Source organism: Chiloscyllium plagiosum, chromosome 4, assembly GCF_004010195.1.
Source record: "Chiloscyllium plagiosum isolate BGI_BamShark_2017 chromosome 4, ASM401019v2, whole genome shotgun sequence".
Classification (NCBI taxonomy): Eukaryota; Metazoa; Chordata; class Chondrichthyes; order Orectolobiformes; family Hemiscylliidae; genus Chiloscyllium; species Chiloscyllium plagiosum.
In genome coordinates, this window is record NC_057713.1 from 29,547,942 (window position 1) to 29,562,577 (window position 14,636).

Below are 14,636 nucleotides of genomic sequence, written 5' to 3' on the forward strand. Positions count from 1 at the left end.
AATCTATGTCTTTCCAGATAACCCCTTTGACCATTGTATGTTCACTTAGTGCTAAGTTTTGCCAAACTACCTGCCTTACACATTCTATGTAAACAGACTCAGGTATCCACTATGGATCAACTTTAGGACCCATGATGAGATTAAATGAGAAAAAGTTCCAAGCATCTGATGATGTATTTGCTCATATATTAAAAAATACTCACTGCATTTAACTTCCTTCAACTAATTAGTCACTTATAAAAGCAAACATTTGTATTAAAAGCCCATTTGAAAGACTTCTTAAACACTTTTGAAACTATCAATCACACCGTGAACTGGCATCCTACTGTGATACTAAGTTTCCAAATCAGTTGTGCAACACACATTCTATTCACAATAAACCTCAGGTGTAAACAGGGTGAACTGATTTCTTTATATTGCAGACAGCACTCAACCTATATCCTTCCAAACCCTTCCTATTCATATACCCATCCAGATGTCTTTTAAATGGTGTAATTGTACCAGCCTCCATCTCTTCTTCTGGCAAATCATTCCATGCACGTGTGTGAAAACGTTGCCCCATAGGTCCCCTTTATATTTTATCTCTCTATGGCCTCTAGTTCTGGACTCGCCCCACTCCAGGGAAAAGATTTGTTTATTTACCCTACCCATGCCACTCGTGATTTTATAAACCTTGATAAATGTCACCACTCAGCCTCTGACGCTCCAGGGAAAATAGCCCCAGCCTGTTCAGCCTCTCCCTATAGCTCAAATCCTCCAAACCCGGCAACATCCTTGTAAATATTTTCTGAACCTTTTCAAGTTTCACAACATCCGTCCGATACGAAGGAGACTAGAACTGCATGCAATATTCTAACAGTAGCCTAACCAATGTCCTGTACAACTGCAACATGATCTCCCAACTCCTATACTCAATACTCTGACCAATAAAGGAAAGCATACCAAACGCCTTCTTCACTATCCAACTATTTGCGATTCTACTTTCAAGGAGCTATGACCCTGCACTCCAAGATTAGATTAGATTAATTACAGTGTGGAAACGGGCCCTTCAGCCCAACGAGTCCTCACCGACCCGCCGAAGCGCGACCCACCCATTCCCCTACATTTAACCCTGCACCTAACACTACGGGCAATTTAACATGGCCAATTCACCTAACCTGCACATTTTTGGACCGTGGGAAGAAACCGGAGCACCCAGAGGAAACCCACGCAGAAACGGGAAGAATGTGCAAACTCCACACAGTCAGTCGTCTGAGGTGGGAATTGAACCCGGGTCTCTGGCGCTGTGTGGCAGCAGTGCTAACCACTCTTTGTTCAGCAACACTCCCTTGGACCTTACCATTAAGTGTATAAGTCCTGCTAGGATTTGCTTTCCCAAAATGCAGTACCTCACATTTATCTAAATACAACTCCATCTGCCACTCCTTAGTCCATTGGCCCATCTGATCAAGATCCCATTGTAATCTGAGGTAACTTTCTTCGCTGTCCACTACACTCCAATTTCGGTGTCATCTGCAAGTTTACTAACTATACCTCTTATGCTCACATCCAAATCATTTCCTTAATGATGCAAAGTAGTGGATCCAGCACCGATCCTTGTGGCACTCCGCTGGTCACAGGCCTCTGGTCTGAAAAACAACCATCCACCACCACTCTCTGTCTTCTACCTTTGAGCCGGATCTGTATCCAAATGGTTCGTTCTCCCTGTATTCCTTGAGATCTAACCTTGCTAACCAGTCTCCCATGGGGAACCTTGTCGAACACCTTACTGAAGTCCAAATAGATCATGTCTACCACTCTGCCCTCATCAATCCTCTTTGTTACTTCTTCAAAAAAAACTCAATCGAATTTGCAAGAAATGATTTCCCACACAGAAAGCCATGCTGACTATCCCTAATCAGTCCTTGCCTTTCCAAATACATGTACATCCTATCCCTCAGGATTCCCTCCAACAACTTGCCCACCATGAATGTCAGACTCACCGTTCTATAGTTCCCTAGCTTTTCCTTACCACCTTTCTTAAACAGTGGCACCACATTAGCTAATCTCCAGTCTTCCGGCACCTCACTTGTGACTATCGATGATACAAATATCTCAGCAAGGGGCCCAGCAATCACTTCCCTCGCTTCGCACAGAGTTCTCAGGTACACCTGATCAGGTCCTGGGTATTATCCACCTTTACGAATTTCAAGACATCCAGTACTTCCTCCTCTCTACTATGAATATATTTCAAGATATCACCATCTATTTCCCTACAGTCTATATCTTCCACGTCCTTTTCCACAGTAAACACTGATGTAAAATACTCGTTTAGTATCTCCCCCATCTCCTGTGAATCCACATAAAGGCCACCTTGCTGATCTTTAAGAGGTCCTATTCTCTCCCTCGTTACCCTTTTTTCCTTAATGTATTTGCAAAAAGTCTTTGAATTCTCCTTAACTCCATTTGCCAAAGCTATCTCATGTCCCTTTTTTTGCCCTCCTGATTTCCCTCTTAAGTATACTCCTACTGCTTTTATACTCTTCTAAGGATTCACTCGATCTCTTCTGTCTGTACCTGACATATGCTTCCTTCTTTTTCTTAAACAAGCCTTCAATTTCTTTAAGTCATCCAGCATTCCCTACACCTACCAGCCTTTCCTTTCACCCGAACAGGAATATACTGTCTCTGGACTCTCGTTATCTCATTTCTAAAGGTTTCCCATTTTCCTGCGAACATCTGCCCGCAATCAGCTTTTGAAAGTTCTTGCCTATTACCGTCAAAATTGGCCTTTCTCCAATTTTGAACTTCAACTTTTAGAGCTGGGCTATCCTTTTCCATCACTATTTTAAAACTAACGGAATTATGGTCACTAGCCCCAAAGTACTCCCTCACTGACACCTCAGTCACCTGCCCTGCCTTATTTCCCAAGAGTAGGTCAAGATTTGTACCTTCTCTAGTAGGTACATCCACATACTGAATTAGAAAATGTTCTTGTACAAACTCAACAAATTCCCCTCCATCTAAACCCTTAACACTATGACAGTCCCAGTCTAAGTTTGGAAAGTTAAAATCCCCTTCCATAACCACCTTATTATTCTTACAGATAACTGAGATCTCCTTACAAATCTTAATTTAGAAATTTTGAAACCAGGACATTTCTGTCACCTGACAGCATGACAGCTCCTTTGACACCTCCCTTGACAGCTTGATCATTAGCATAACAGCTTGGAAGTTCCAAAGAGCAGAATATTTCTAATTGGCTTATCACTGTTATTACACATAGTGTCTACTTTTAACTAATCCAAAGAGCGCATGACATTTCACAAAGGGTATCTGCCCTATCCATAACTGTACCTTCCCTCTGAAATTGTGGCCTATCACTCCAACAAACATCATAGACCTTAGACATTCTCATGGTATGTCTCAAATGTACAAGTTGTGTTTTTACGAATGAAAATTAGATCTGATTAATTGTACTGTAATGGGTGCAGTTGCTTCCATGAAGCACAGATGTGCAAAGTACAACTCAGTCTGCTGGCTTTCCCTGACTCTCAAAGCCAGCAAAAGCAACAGTGCCTGGCTTGGGGTGGGTCTTCGAGATTTGGGACCTTGGTGCCTTTTTTGGTAAGTCAATGAAATAGATGATGTCATGGTGAAATCTTAGGCCTTACAGTTCCTTCTCATTAATTTCACAATTTGACCTGGTTAAGGCGATACAGAGTTGCTGACCATGTTTACTTAGGTTCCAGATGCTTGGCTTTTTTCACCCTCTCATTCTGAAACTTGCTTAAACACCTGTATGTACAAAGACAATCTAAATAATGGTAGACATTGCTATAAAGTCTGCTGTAGCAAGTTACACCACAGTAGTTTGCTTCTCTGGGAATCCAGTGAATTTTCTGTTGGGACAAGTTGTTTCCAGATTTATATATGGCAGTAATGATAACATACAATTACATAGCTCTAATGTAATCTTTCATGCAGAAAAATATCCTGAGGTATCTCATAGAATCAAATAAATTTGATGCTGAGCCAGCTAGGAATATAAAGTAATTAGTTATAGCCCATTGGGGACAACAAGTGTTTTTCTCTGTTTTAGAGAGAGAGGGGGGAAGGGATGAAGAGAGAGAGAGAGAGAGAGAAAGAAAGAAAGAGAGAGAGAGAGAGAGATGTGGTTGAGAGGCATCATTCCATATCAAGCATGGGACAATGCAACGAGACAGACCTCCATGAACTACCTCAACTAATGTAGGAATTGAACCCACGCCATTGGCATTATTCCATGCCACAATGCAGCCATCCAGTGACTGCGCTAATGAAACCCCATGCCAAGTTAGAAAAGGCAGTATAGGGAGGAGTCACCAAAGGAAGGTTTGAAGAGGGAGTATGCAGGGAGAGATGGAGGGCTATAGGGAGAAGATTCCGGAGGCCTAGTCAACTGAAAGAAAAATAAGGTATGTGTGCGTGAAGGAATACTAGATCTAGGAAGCAGGTAATTAAGGCTGTAGGTTGTAACGGAAGATCATTGAGCAACCCAAACAGAGTCAATTAATCAGTTTAAAACTTATTTACTATTCACCCCATAATTCTTAATGGTCTTTTCTAATTAAAAACAACTATTACTTTCCACATGGAAAATGCCAATTGTCCAGGTATACATGATACTCGCAGAGAAAAAAAATCATGAATTTCCACTTTTCATGGGGTGAATAGGAGCTTCCTGATCTCTCTCTCAAATGAACTAGCTTTATATTCAGCTGGAAGAGGCCACAGAGATAAGAAGGAGTGATTTCAAAGTTTAAATATTGGGATGAGAAATTTTAATGAGAAACATTTGTGGACTAAGAATTCATGTAGATCAGTGAGGGTAGGGATACCATGAGTGCAATAGGACAGTGTTACAGAGTTATCATATTAAATTTTGAGGATAACATAGATGAACTCACAGAATCAGAATTGCAAGACAGTTTAATTCAAGGTCAGCACAATAATGTGCACATTTAGACATTAAACCAAGTTGCTCACTGGATTGGGCAGCCAATCGAACAGCATAGTCAGCTCCACTCAACAAAGCTTCAGAAAAGGAAGGAGCTGATTGGAACTTCCCAAAAGACTGAAGTTCATTCTCAGTCAGTTGTATACCACTGGCAGATAAGAAAGCCTGGCCAAAGGAAATATTGGAATTTTTGGAATCCACCATTATTTCCTCTGCCTGAACAATAAAATGAAAGATTTGTTGAACAGCACGATCACAGGATCCTGGGCCTAGAACAAAACACAAAGATGCACATTATGTAAATAGAACATAATGATTATACACAACCTTAAATGCAACTCAATAACTGTATACCAAACATGGATTAAAAATGAAGACCAAAAAGACTAAGACTATGATAGGCAGAAGGAATTCATTTAAGCAAACAAGAATGACATAGAAGTGGTTTGTGTCACACTTGAACAAGTAAGTATATTTATCTAATTTTGGAAAATGAAAATGTTAGATGGAATGCTGAAGTCAAAAGAAGGATAGAGATTGTTAGAAGTAATTTTCTGAAGATGAGGAATCTGTGTTCAAGAAAAGTTTAGCTTGTATCAAAGAACAAACTCATAAGATGTTACATTCTATCCATTTTCTTACATACCTCTGAAATTTGGATAACAAAGAAGACCTGTTAACTAATCAGAGACCTTCGAAATGTGGATGCTAAATGTATGTTTGAAAATCTAGAGAGATCTCGACTTGAGAACAAAGTGGAGGGCAGAAGGAAAAATGGTGTCAATCAAGCCACATTTGGATAATGTGTATCACAGAATGGTCACATAGATGAGTTACAGTGGACGCATAGAATGGAACAAGACAGACAAGCAAGGCATACCAAGACAGCAGATCTCAGGTTTATATGGAAAATTTGACTTTGTTAAATCTGGCACAGTGGAAAATGGGCTTTTGATTCACAAAGAATATTTCTCCAATTACTGACAATGACCAGTTTTGCTCCTGTGGTAACTATTAAATTAGTAGAAGAGTAGTAGAAAGTAAGAAAACAGTATAACGAGAAACGGGTACAGAGATGAAATAAAAGGGATGACGGAAGTGGGAAGGAGTAAACAATTGAGAGAAAGGTAAGGGATAGGCATTGGGAGAGTCATAGACAATCATTGAGAGAAGGGAAGGAAGAAAGCAAGTAAAGTTCACAGGAAAGGGAAAGTTGAGAGAAAGCTTTTAAAAAGATGTGAGAGGAAGGCAATTACTAAACACGCTTGAGAGATGTTCTAACTGCTGCATTGCTTACATTGGGGAAATCGACCCATTTCAGCCTTTGTCCCTGGAAGTTCTTGTCCTTTCTCATCAACACACCAGCATCTACGCAGCTCCATCTTATTCAATTTCACACTGAAATCAGTGTATAAACCAGGATAGTGTGTCACAGCACCAAACAACAACTGCCAAAACACGTAAGGATTCAGCAAGATATTAGTGCCAGGTTTAGAGGCGACAATTGCTGCAACATCGTCAGCAGAAATTGAATCAAAAGTTGAGAAAGCAGAAAAAACTGAAAAAACATGGTGATGTCTCTTTCTGTAGAGTTCCTTCACAAACATCTCAAAACTCTTGGAGACATTAGATGATCTGCGGTAATCAATGACCTCATTTAAGATAGCAGTGAATGACATTTCCTGGCCTCCATTATTCTGAGAAATCCACTGTTGATAAAATTCAATGACCTGTTGTGGAAGGCCATCACACTGGACTTGTCGCCAGTCTCCATTTTCCTTGCACTGAGTTACGTAGACCGAAGGCACTGAGAGCAAGTTTGGTTCTGACAGCAATATCTCAATTGTCTTTAAAAAATTCTCTGCAGCAGACAATTGGCAAGCACTGGGACCTGGAAAGAGAAAAGGATTATCAAAGATAAAAGTTTTCATCTTTGCTCAATGTCCAGCCTAAAAATGCTTAGGCTTTATTTAACTGAGTATTGCTTAGAAAAGCAAATTTTTGATTAAAACTAGTTTGTGAGTTTCATTGACAACTTTGGCATTTTTGTTTTCAAAAATATGTAGTTAAATCTGAAACCAGGTTCTTCAATCTAAACAAAAGAGACTGTGGAGGCATGAAGGGTAAGCTGACAGTGTTGTATTGGGAAAATATATTAAAAGTTATGACAACAGAAGGCAATCCTAGTACTGAAAGAATTAGTACCTGTTTCACAACAAAAACATATTGATTTAAGGCACAAAAATATACAAAGAAAAGTAAGTCAACCTAACAAAAATTGAATTAGATAAGAAGAGGAGGCTTATAAAGTAGCCTAAAAAATAGTAAACTCGAGACTTGGGAGCATTTTAGAATTAAACAAAGGAAGGCCAAAAAAATGATAAAGAATAAAAAATTACAATATGAATATGAACACAAAATCATAAAAAATGACCTGTAAAAGCTTCTATGTATAAGTAAAAATTAAAAGATTAGCAAAGATGAATAGAGGTCCATTACTAGTAGATGGGAGAATATTATTAGGAAATAGACTAATGTTGGAGAAACTAAATAATTACATTGCATCTGTCTTCATGAAGGAAGATACAAGAAATCTCCCAGAAATATGAGAGACCCAAGTGACTTGTGAGAATGAGGAACTGAAATAAATTAGTTAAAATTTGGAGAAATTAATGAGATTCAGAGTTGACAAATCCTTTAGAGTCCATTGATCTCAGACTGATAAAAGGGATGAGTATAAAAATTGTGGACATACTAGTTGTAATTTAAAAAAAAATTGATATGGTCTAGAATGTTGCCTGCAGATTGGAGGATTTCAAATGTAATCTTACTATTTAATAAAGGAAGGAGGAAGATAATGGAGACTACAGACCTGTTAGTTTGCCACTAATTGTAGGGAATACCAGTAAAATACTAGAATCTATTACAAAGATTCTGGTAACTGGGCAATAGAGTCTTTTGTTTAGTTTCAGTTTGGTGCAGTTCTGCAGAAGTGGATGAATCAATGCTCCTGACAATGGGAGAAGCTGGTAAAACAGTTTAGTTCCAGACCAGGAATGTTTGTATAAAAACATAAATAGGTTATTTGAAGCAGAGAATGTTTAAACTTAGGAGTATGAAATATTTTCTCGACTGGGAGTTGAAGTCACAGTTAAATTAGACCTAGTGAAGCATTAGGTACAGTTAAATTAGACCTAGTGAACAAGTGCATTTGAGTACTGTACAGGGCTATTTTGGGATTAATGTGATTATATTCTAACATTGCTTCAAAAACTGTAAACTTGGATTGTAAAAAGTCTAAGTTCCTTCCTTTTTTGTTTTCACTTCTTTTGTGAAGTAAGTTCTGTTTTATTCTTAAAACTAAATCTGTAATATTGTATGTGGATCTGCAGTGATAGACCACCACAAAAAAAACAAAAGAAAAACAGCTCTAACTTGTTCAGTAATAACACCAGCAGGGGTCATAACAAGAGCCTGCTTCATGGATGCTGGAAGGAAAGCAAACCAATTACAGCTCCATAGAAAACCCTCCTTGCCCCAGCTGCCCCATTGTAATAAGCCTGACTGTGTCTGCACTGTGCAGTTAGCTGCTTCTTGTGACCTAGGCTATAAGTAGCTGAATTAATCATCAGCATCAGAAGTTTTCAATGCTTAACAGGATTTATGATGTTCCACAAGCAGTCTTTGAAGGGATCAACCCACAGCCCTGAGGGCCCCTTATAATGCATTGTCATTTTTTAAATGTTAAAGAGGGAAGTCTTCAGGGGCACCTTCATTTTGAAGCATACTCTGCATCTCTCACTTGCGCAGCCTCACTCACCTCTTCTGGTGTCTGAAGATTGCTGCAGGACCTCCAACTGGACCTTCTGTAATCCTGGTCTACCTGCCATCCTTAATTAGATTGAGAGGGATGGGGGATGTATAGCAAGCCACTTAGGGAGGCTGCTTCAATAAAATTACTTCAGCTTAAATTTACTGAATACTTAACAACAGGCACCCCATTGCGTATCTTCTCCGCTACAAAAGCAGTTGAGGGTCAAGACATTGATTGTTTTCAACAAGGAGTTAGCTATTGTTTTTGGTCTAAAAGAATCATAGGGTATGGGGTTAAACAAAAACAGGAACAGGGTGTTGAGCTGGATGATCAGCCATGATCATATTGAATGATGGAACAGCCTCAAAGAGCCAAATGGCCTAGCACTCTTCCTATTTTCTATGTTTCTTGATTAGCTACTAGAATGTTAGCAGGATTACGCTGTGAATCAAGCATCACTTCATTAGAAAGGACACAATGTTAATCAGTCAATTTGAGGTAAATTTGACACTCTCAGTCCTATGTGGCAAAATATGACTTGCAAAAATTGGAATTTACAATTATGTGAGAATCCACAGCCTGTGCTGCAGTGCTTTGAAATTGTCAACATTCATTGAAGAAATAATCATCAACATCGTCCACCAATACTAACCACCAGACTGACAGAAATCTATTTCATAGTCTGTGAAAGTTGAAGATTAAGTGTGTGGTGAATGACTATGCTTGAAGTAAGCATGAATCAGCATTGTGGTCAGAATGATGTACTTCTATCTCCAATCTCCACTAACTACAGTTGCAATTCTTCATGGAAGCAATGAATCACAGTAATCATTTCTTGAATTTATAATTTTGCAGTTATCTTTCTTCCAATGATTAGGGTACATGGTTTTCTGTGATCCACAAATGTCTGTGCAGGCTCAACTGAACTACCTTCAAGTCTCCGCTTTTAAGTGCAAATATTTTTCTTCTCCAACCATTGGCAGAAGTACTACTGTACTGGAGTGAATAACCCTTTGTAATAACCAGTATAACTGAATGGGATCCTTTGACTCCAAATGGTTCTAGATGCATATCAGGGGAAAGAGAGGTGAGGAAATTTGAAATCCAACAGGGAAAGAATCAGGCAAATGATATCCCTCATTCTAACTATTTTTGGAAAACAACTTTGTTACACTTGAACATATAAAATGTAGTAGTTGTTATTTCTCTCATGTTACAGTTGATTATGTGACTCAATTTAAATTAAGGATTTAGACGTTTAAATAAAAACACAATTAATTTGCATATGGCACTAAATTGAGGATAGATGGGAAATATGCAATACTGAGAATTAATGTAGCAAATTACAGGTAGTTAAGAGTATACTTGCTGAATGGCATATATTTATCAAATGAATTTCAACATGAGTTAAACTTAAATGTTGGCAAGAAATTTAAGAAGGTTGTATTTACTGGGAAAATAACAATCCAAATTGTATATCTAAATTACCTGGAAATAAATCACTAGAAGTAATGACACAGGTTTCAAGTTCATTCAGAGAAACTAAGAACTGGTGATTATTTGTCAGGGGATACAACTGAAAATCAAAGAAATTTTGTCAAACTTGTATCGACTCTCAGTTAGACCTGGAGTATTATGTACAATCCTGGTTGCCATATTATAAAAACATGTAGAAGCATTGGGGAGGGTGCATATAAAATTGCAATGATGATACCAGACATGCAGGGATATAGCTCTCAGCAGATATTGAATAGGCTCAAAGTCTCTTTTCATTTGAAAAATCCAGTGTCATGAGTGACTTTTGAATTCTATTGCCAATTTAATACCAGGGCCTTCCATGGACTGAAATCGTATTTAAAATGTGACCAAACACTGACTTAAAATGGGCACAATAATCACCTGACCACAGATCAGCCAAGTTTTAATGAAATAAACTTAGAATAACAAAACAAAACTGTCTGAACTATAAATTAACATTTTATCAATAAATACTGAAACTAGTCAATTCATTTAAAGGTAAAAATAGCATCAATTCCTATTTTAACCTACACCCATACGAAGAGTTTAATATATTGTGAGATGAAAAAAAAACTGCAATTATCAAACTTGGAAATAATGAAGTCAGACATGGTGCTTGTATTCCAGGGAACACCAGGGGTTCTTTTAACTGCAGAAAATGTTCTCTCTACATCTTGAGTGCCCAGTGACAGAACTGATTGGAAAGAAGCATCAGGGCAGTAAAAATTTGAAAAGGATGCAATGTTTGGGACTGCTCATTGTTCAAGACAGCCAGTAAGCAGCTGCGGCCTCACATTCAAAACTTATCCCTCAAGGATACCATTAGGATTTTAAGTTGATTCACCCTGCCTCACTGAGCCAAAAATCTAGGCTAAAAAGTGGCACAATAGAGAAAAGGTCTCAAAATTCAAATTTTAAGGAAAATGAGAGAGCATCAGTATAAGATAGTTACCAAGAAATCAAACAGAGAATTCAGAAAAAACATTCTTACCCAAAAGGTGCTGAGAGTGTGGAATTGCTTGCTACAGAGAGTGGTAAAGTAAATATCATCAATACATTTAAATATATTAAGGCTAGACAAGCATATGAGGGAGAAGGAAATAAAAGGTTATGCTAATTGATTCAAGCTCAAAAAATGGGAGAAGGTTTGAGCCAAGCATACATGCCAGCATGAGCTAGATCAAACAAATGGCCTTTTCCAGTACTGCATAGCCTATGTAATCTGATGCAAAAATGTTTAATATATAAATTGCAGTAAAAGTCAAAACTTACACAACACGCTTCCTCCAGTTATCTTCCTTAGTTCAGGTGTCTTCCTACCCTGGAGATTTACACAAACGCAGTTCATCCCATCACATTGCATGGACTGAAAATTACCATCACTTCTGCATGTAGGGATAAACACATCAGATCCCGCTGATTGGTGTCCTCTCAAATCTATTAATCGCTTATGTTCTTGCTCACACTTGGTAGGACATTGTGGCCTTTGACCCCGGACTCTTGAGTTTGGAATCTCCAACCCTTGACTGTCTGCACACCAGCAATCTGTGCCTAGACACTGGATCTCTTCATACCGTCCATCTCCAGTGCACTTCGGAACAAAGAGATTTGAAGTCGGGCGTTCACAGATACCAACCTTCGCACTCCTTAACACCAGTTGGATTGTTTCAGCTAAGTTATCATCCTGTCCACCAAAGAAGGTAATGATTTCACGCAATGTTGTAAGCACATTCTGATCCTCAAACAGAGTACTTATAAGCTTCACCATATTCTGGTTCTCTTGTAAATTTACTGGCCGCCCAAAGTTGTCCTCAATTGTCTGATTCAAGTTGAAGGTGTCCTTGGAGAATTCTGAGGTTCCTTTGGAGAAATAGGAGTCTTCAATCGGAGAGAACAATTTGGCAAGTTCCACAAAGTTTTCCCCACTATACATTCCTCTTAAGCCAATTTGCTGGAAGAACTGACTGAAATTAAATGTCCCCCTACTCCCGAGGCTGCCAGTGAAATTGAATAGACTCAGGTTCTTCAGAAATTTGCCTCCAAACAAATTTTTGACAAAGAATTTTGAGGATGCAGAAAACTGAAGGGCAGTGAGTGCTAAATCCTTGGTTAGAAATGTCCCCTGTACAATCTCAGTCAGAATTACTTCTAGGTCAGCCTGACCAATGTCCTGGTCTACAAACTGGGAGATAGAAAGCAACAATCCAGATTTTATGAACAGTTGTTTCAGGTCTGGGCTGCAGTGGCGTAGAGACATACCAATTCTTTCCAGTGTCGGACTCAGAGATGTAGGCGTAGCAAAGATATTGTTTTGACTGAAGTGGCCAACAGGTCCATAGAAAAGTCGCGACAGCATGCGTTTTCTCTCAGATTTACAGCCACTCTTGTCATTGCCTGGAATTTAAAGAGTTAGATCACAGGAAGTATAGAAATAGAAGCAGACCATTCAGACCCTTAGTCTTGCTCCACATTTAACTAGACCAGGGTTGATCTGTGCTTAATCTCCACTCACCCACTTTTGCTCCATATTTCCATTTAGACTGACAAAACAGATGTCTAGCTATCTGAAGCTTAAAAGCCCTATTTGACCTGCTGTCCACAACTTTTTGGGGATTAGATTTCTGTTTGTGTGAAGAAATGACTTTGCTACCAAACAGTTTAGCTCTAATTAACATACAAGAAAGAAGGAAATAGAAGCTGAAGTCAACTTTGTCATCCCACAAGCCTACTCTACCGCGTAGCATTAGATGGTTGCATTTTACCTTCAACTCAATTTAAATGTGTTCAATAATGGGGTATCCACAATTCTCTTACATTTCCAAAAGATTAAAAAAAATTGAGAGAAGAAATTTCTCCTAATCTCAATCTTAAATTGTTAACAATCCTCAGACTGTGTCCCCATGTGCTAGATTCCCAGCCAATTAAACATGCTCTCAGTCTTTCCATAATAATATATTACACCCACTCCAATTATCCCTATCTTTCATATTAACCTTTTGTGTGGTATCTTAGCTTTTCTTTTGAAAGTCCAAGCATTCCTTAGTTACCCTACTGGTAACATCCTCAAATATACTTGATAAATTTGACAAATAATGGTTTCCTTTTATAAAATTATGTTGACTCTAGCTGATCACACCATGATTTTCTAATTGTTAAGACTTCCACGATAGTAGATACTGAGGCTAATTGGCGTATGATTCTTATTTACTCTCTTTCTTTCTTGTACTGTGGACTTATATTTGCTAAGTACCAATTCACTGGACTGTTCTAGAACAAGTTCAGAAAAGTATAACTATCACTATTTCTACATATTTTGAACTCTAGAATATAAGCCACCAGGTCCTGAGAATTTGGTGGCTTTTAGATCTTTAAATTTTTCTTTCACTGCTAATATTAAATACATTAAGTTTCTCATTCCCATTTGACTTTTGGTTACCCTATTTCTTGTATTCAATTTGCATAATTTCCTCATTCCCCATTATAATTTCTCATTGATAGCTCTAAAGGACTTTATTTTCCTCCAGTTACTCTCCAATTTATGTAAAATCAATCATAACTCTAAGATTATGTTCTACTCTTCTTATTTCCCTCACTAATAAAAATTATTTTCTCCACATTCACATTGTGCAAAATTGGGCTGTTGCTGCTCAAAGAGTCAAAATCAAATCATTCAATGGTTTTTAAGTACTGTGAAATGGTTCATTGTGTTCATATATATGCTCACATCATGAAAAACATTTTTTGGGGATATGTTGCAAACAGTTGAGCAGAAATGTAACAATCTCCTTTTTTTTTTACAAGATCTCAAGACAGAAATAAATAAAACATGATGTGGCCCAACCTATCGCATTCACCCCAAAAGATCCTCTTGTACCCTTCAGAATCTGCTTCAACAAAAGTTAGGCAATTACACAATCCTTCGCGTTTACTAGCTTGCTCAGAAATCCATATCACAAGTTGATCACAATGTGAAGCTAATTTTACCAAGTCCCAGAATCTCAAAAGGGCCTCACTTGCACCCAGCCCATAGCAGAAAACCAAAGGTCACTGCCCATGCGTTTCCAACGTTCAATGCCTTACACAAGATCTCACAAAATTTGAACAAAATTTGGGAAATAAATCTAACTTTAAAGGTCAGAAACATGACTTTCATTATTTTTGAACTTAAGCTGTCCAGTTCAAACATCAGTGTTTAATCTAAAGTTGTGTTCTGTTTTTGGTTTATCAGAAACTTCAGATGTACTTTTAAGTTAAGAATATGACCTGAGAAGGCACAGAATGAGGATAGTTTTGTAGCAAGAGTTTATCACAGTTTAGTATCTGGTA

The 14,636-nt window shown here is 38.2% G+C and overlaps 1 protein-coding gene across 1 annotated transcript in view; it reads right to left on the bottom strand.

The window, feature by feature from the left end:
• tg (thyroglobulin) overlaps nucleotides 1-14,636 on the bottom strand; it is a 354,658-nt gene that overhangs the window by 316,452 nt on the left and 23,570 nt on the right. The window contains exons 9-11 of the mRNA XM_043687541.1: nucleotides 11,583-12,704; nucleotides 6,276-6,869; nucleotides 4,929-5,247 (exon numbers count right to left, since the gene is read on the bottom strand). Of these exons, the coding sequence (XP_043543476.1) occupies nucleotides 4,929-5,247; nucleotides 6,276-6,869; nucleotides 11,583-12,704 (2,035 nt within the window). The remainder of the gene's footprint in view (nucleotides 1-4,928; nucleotides 5,248-6,275; nucleotides 6,870-11,582; nucleotides 12,705-14,636) is intronic.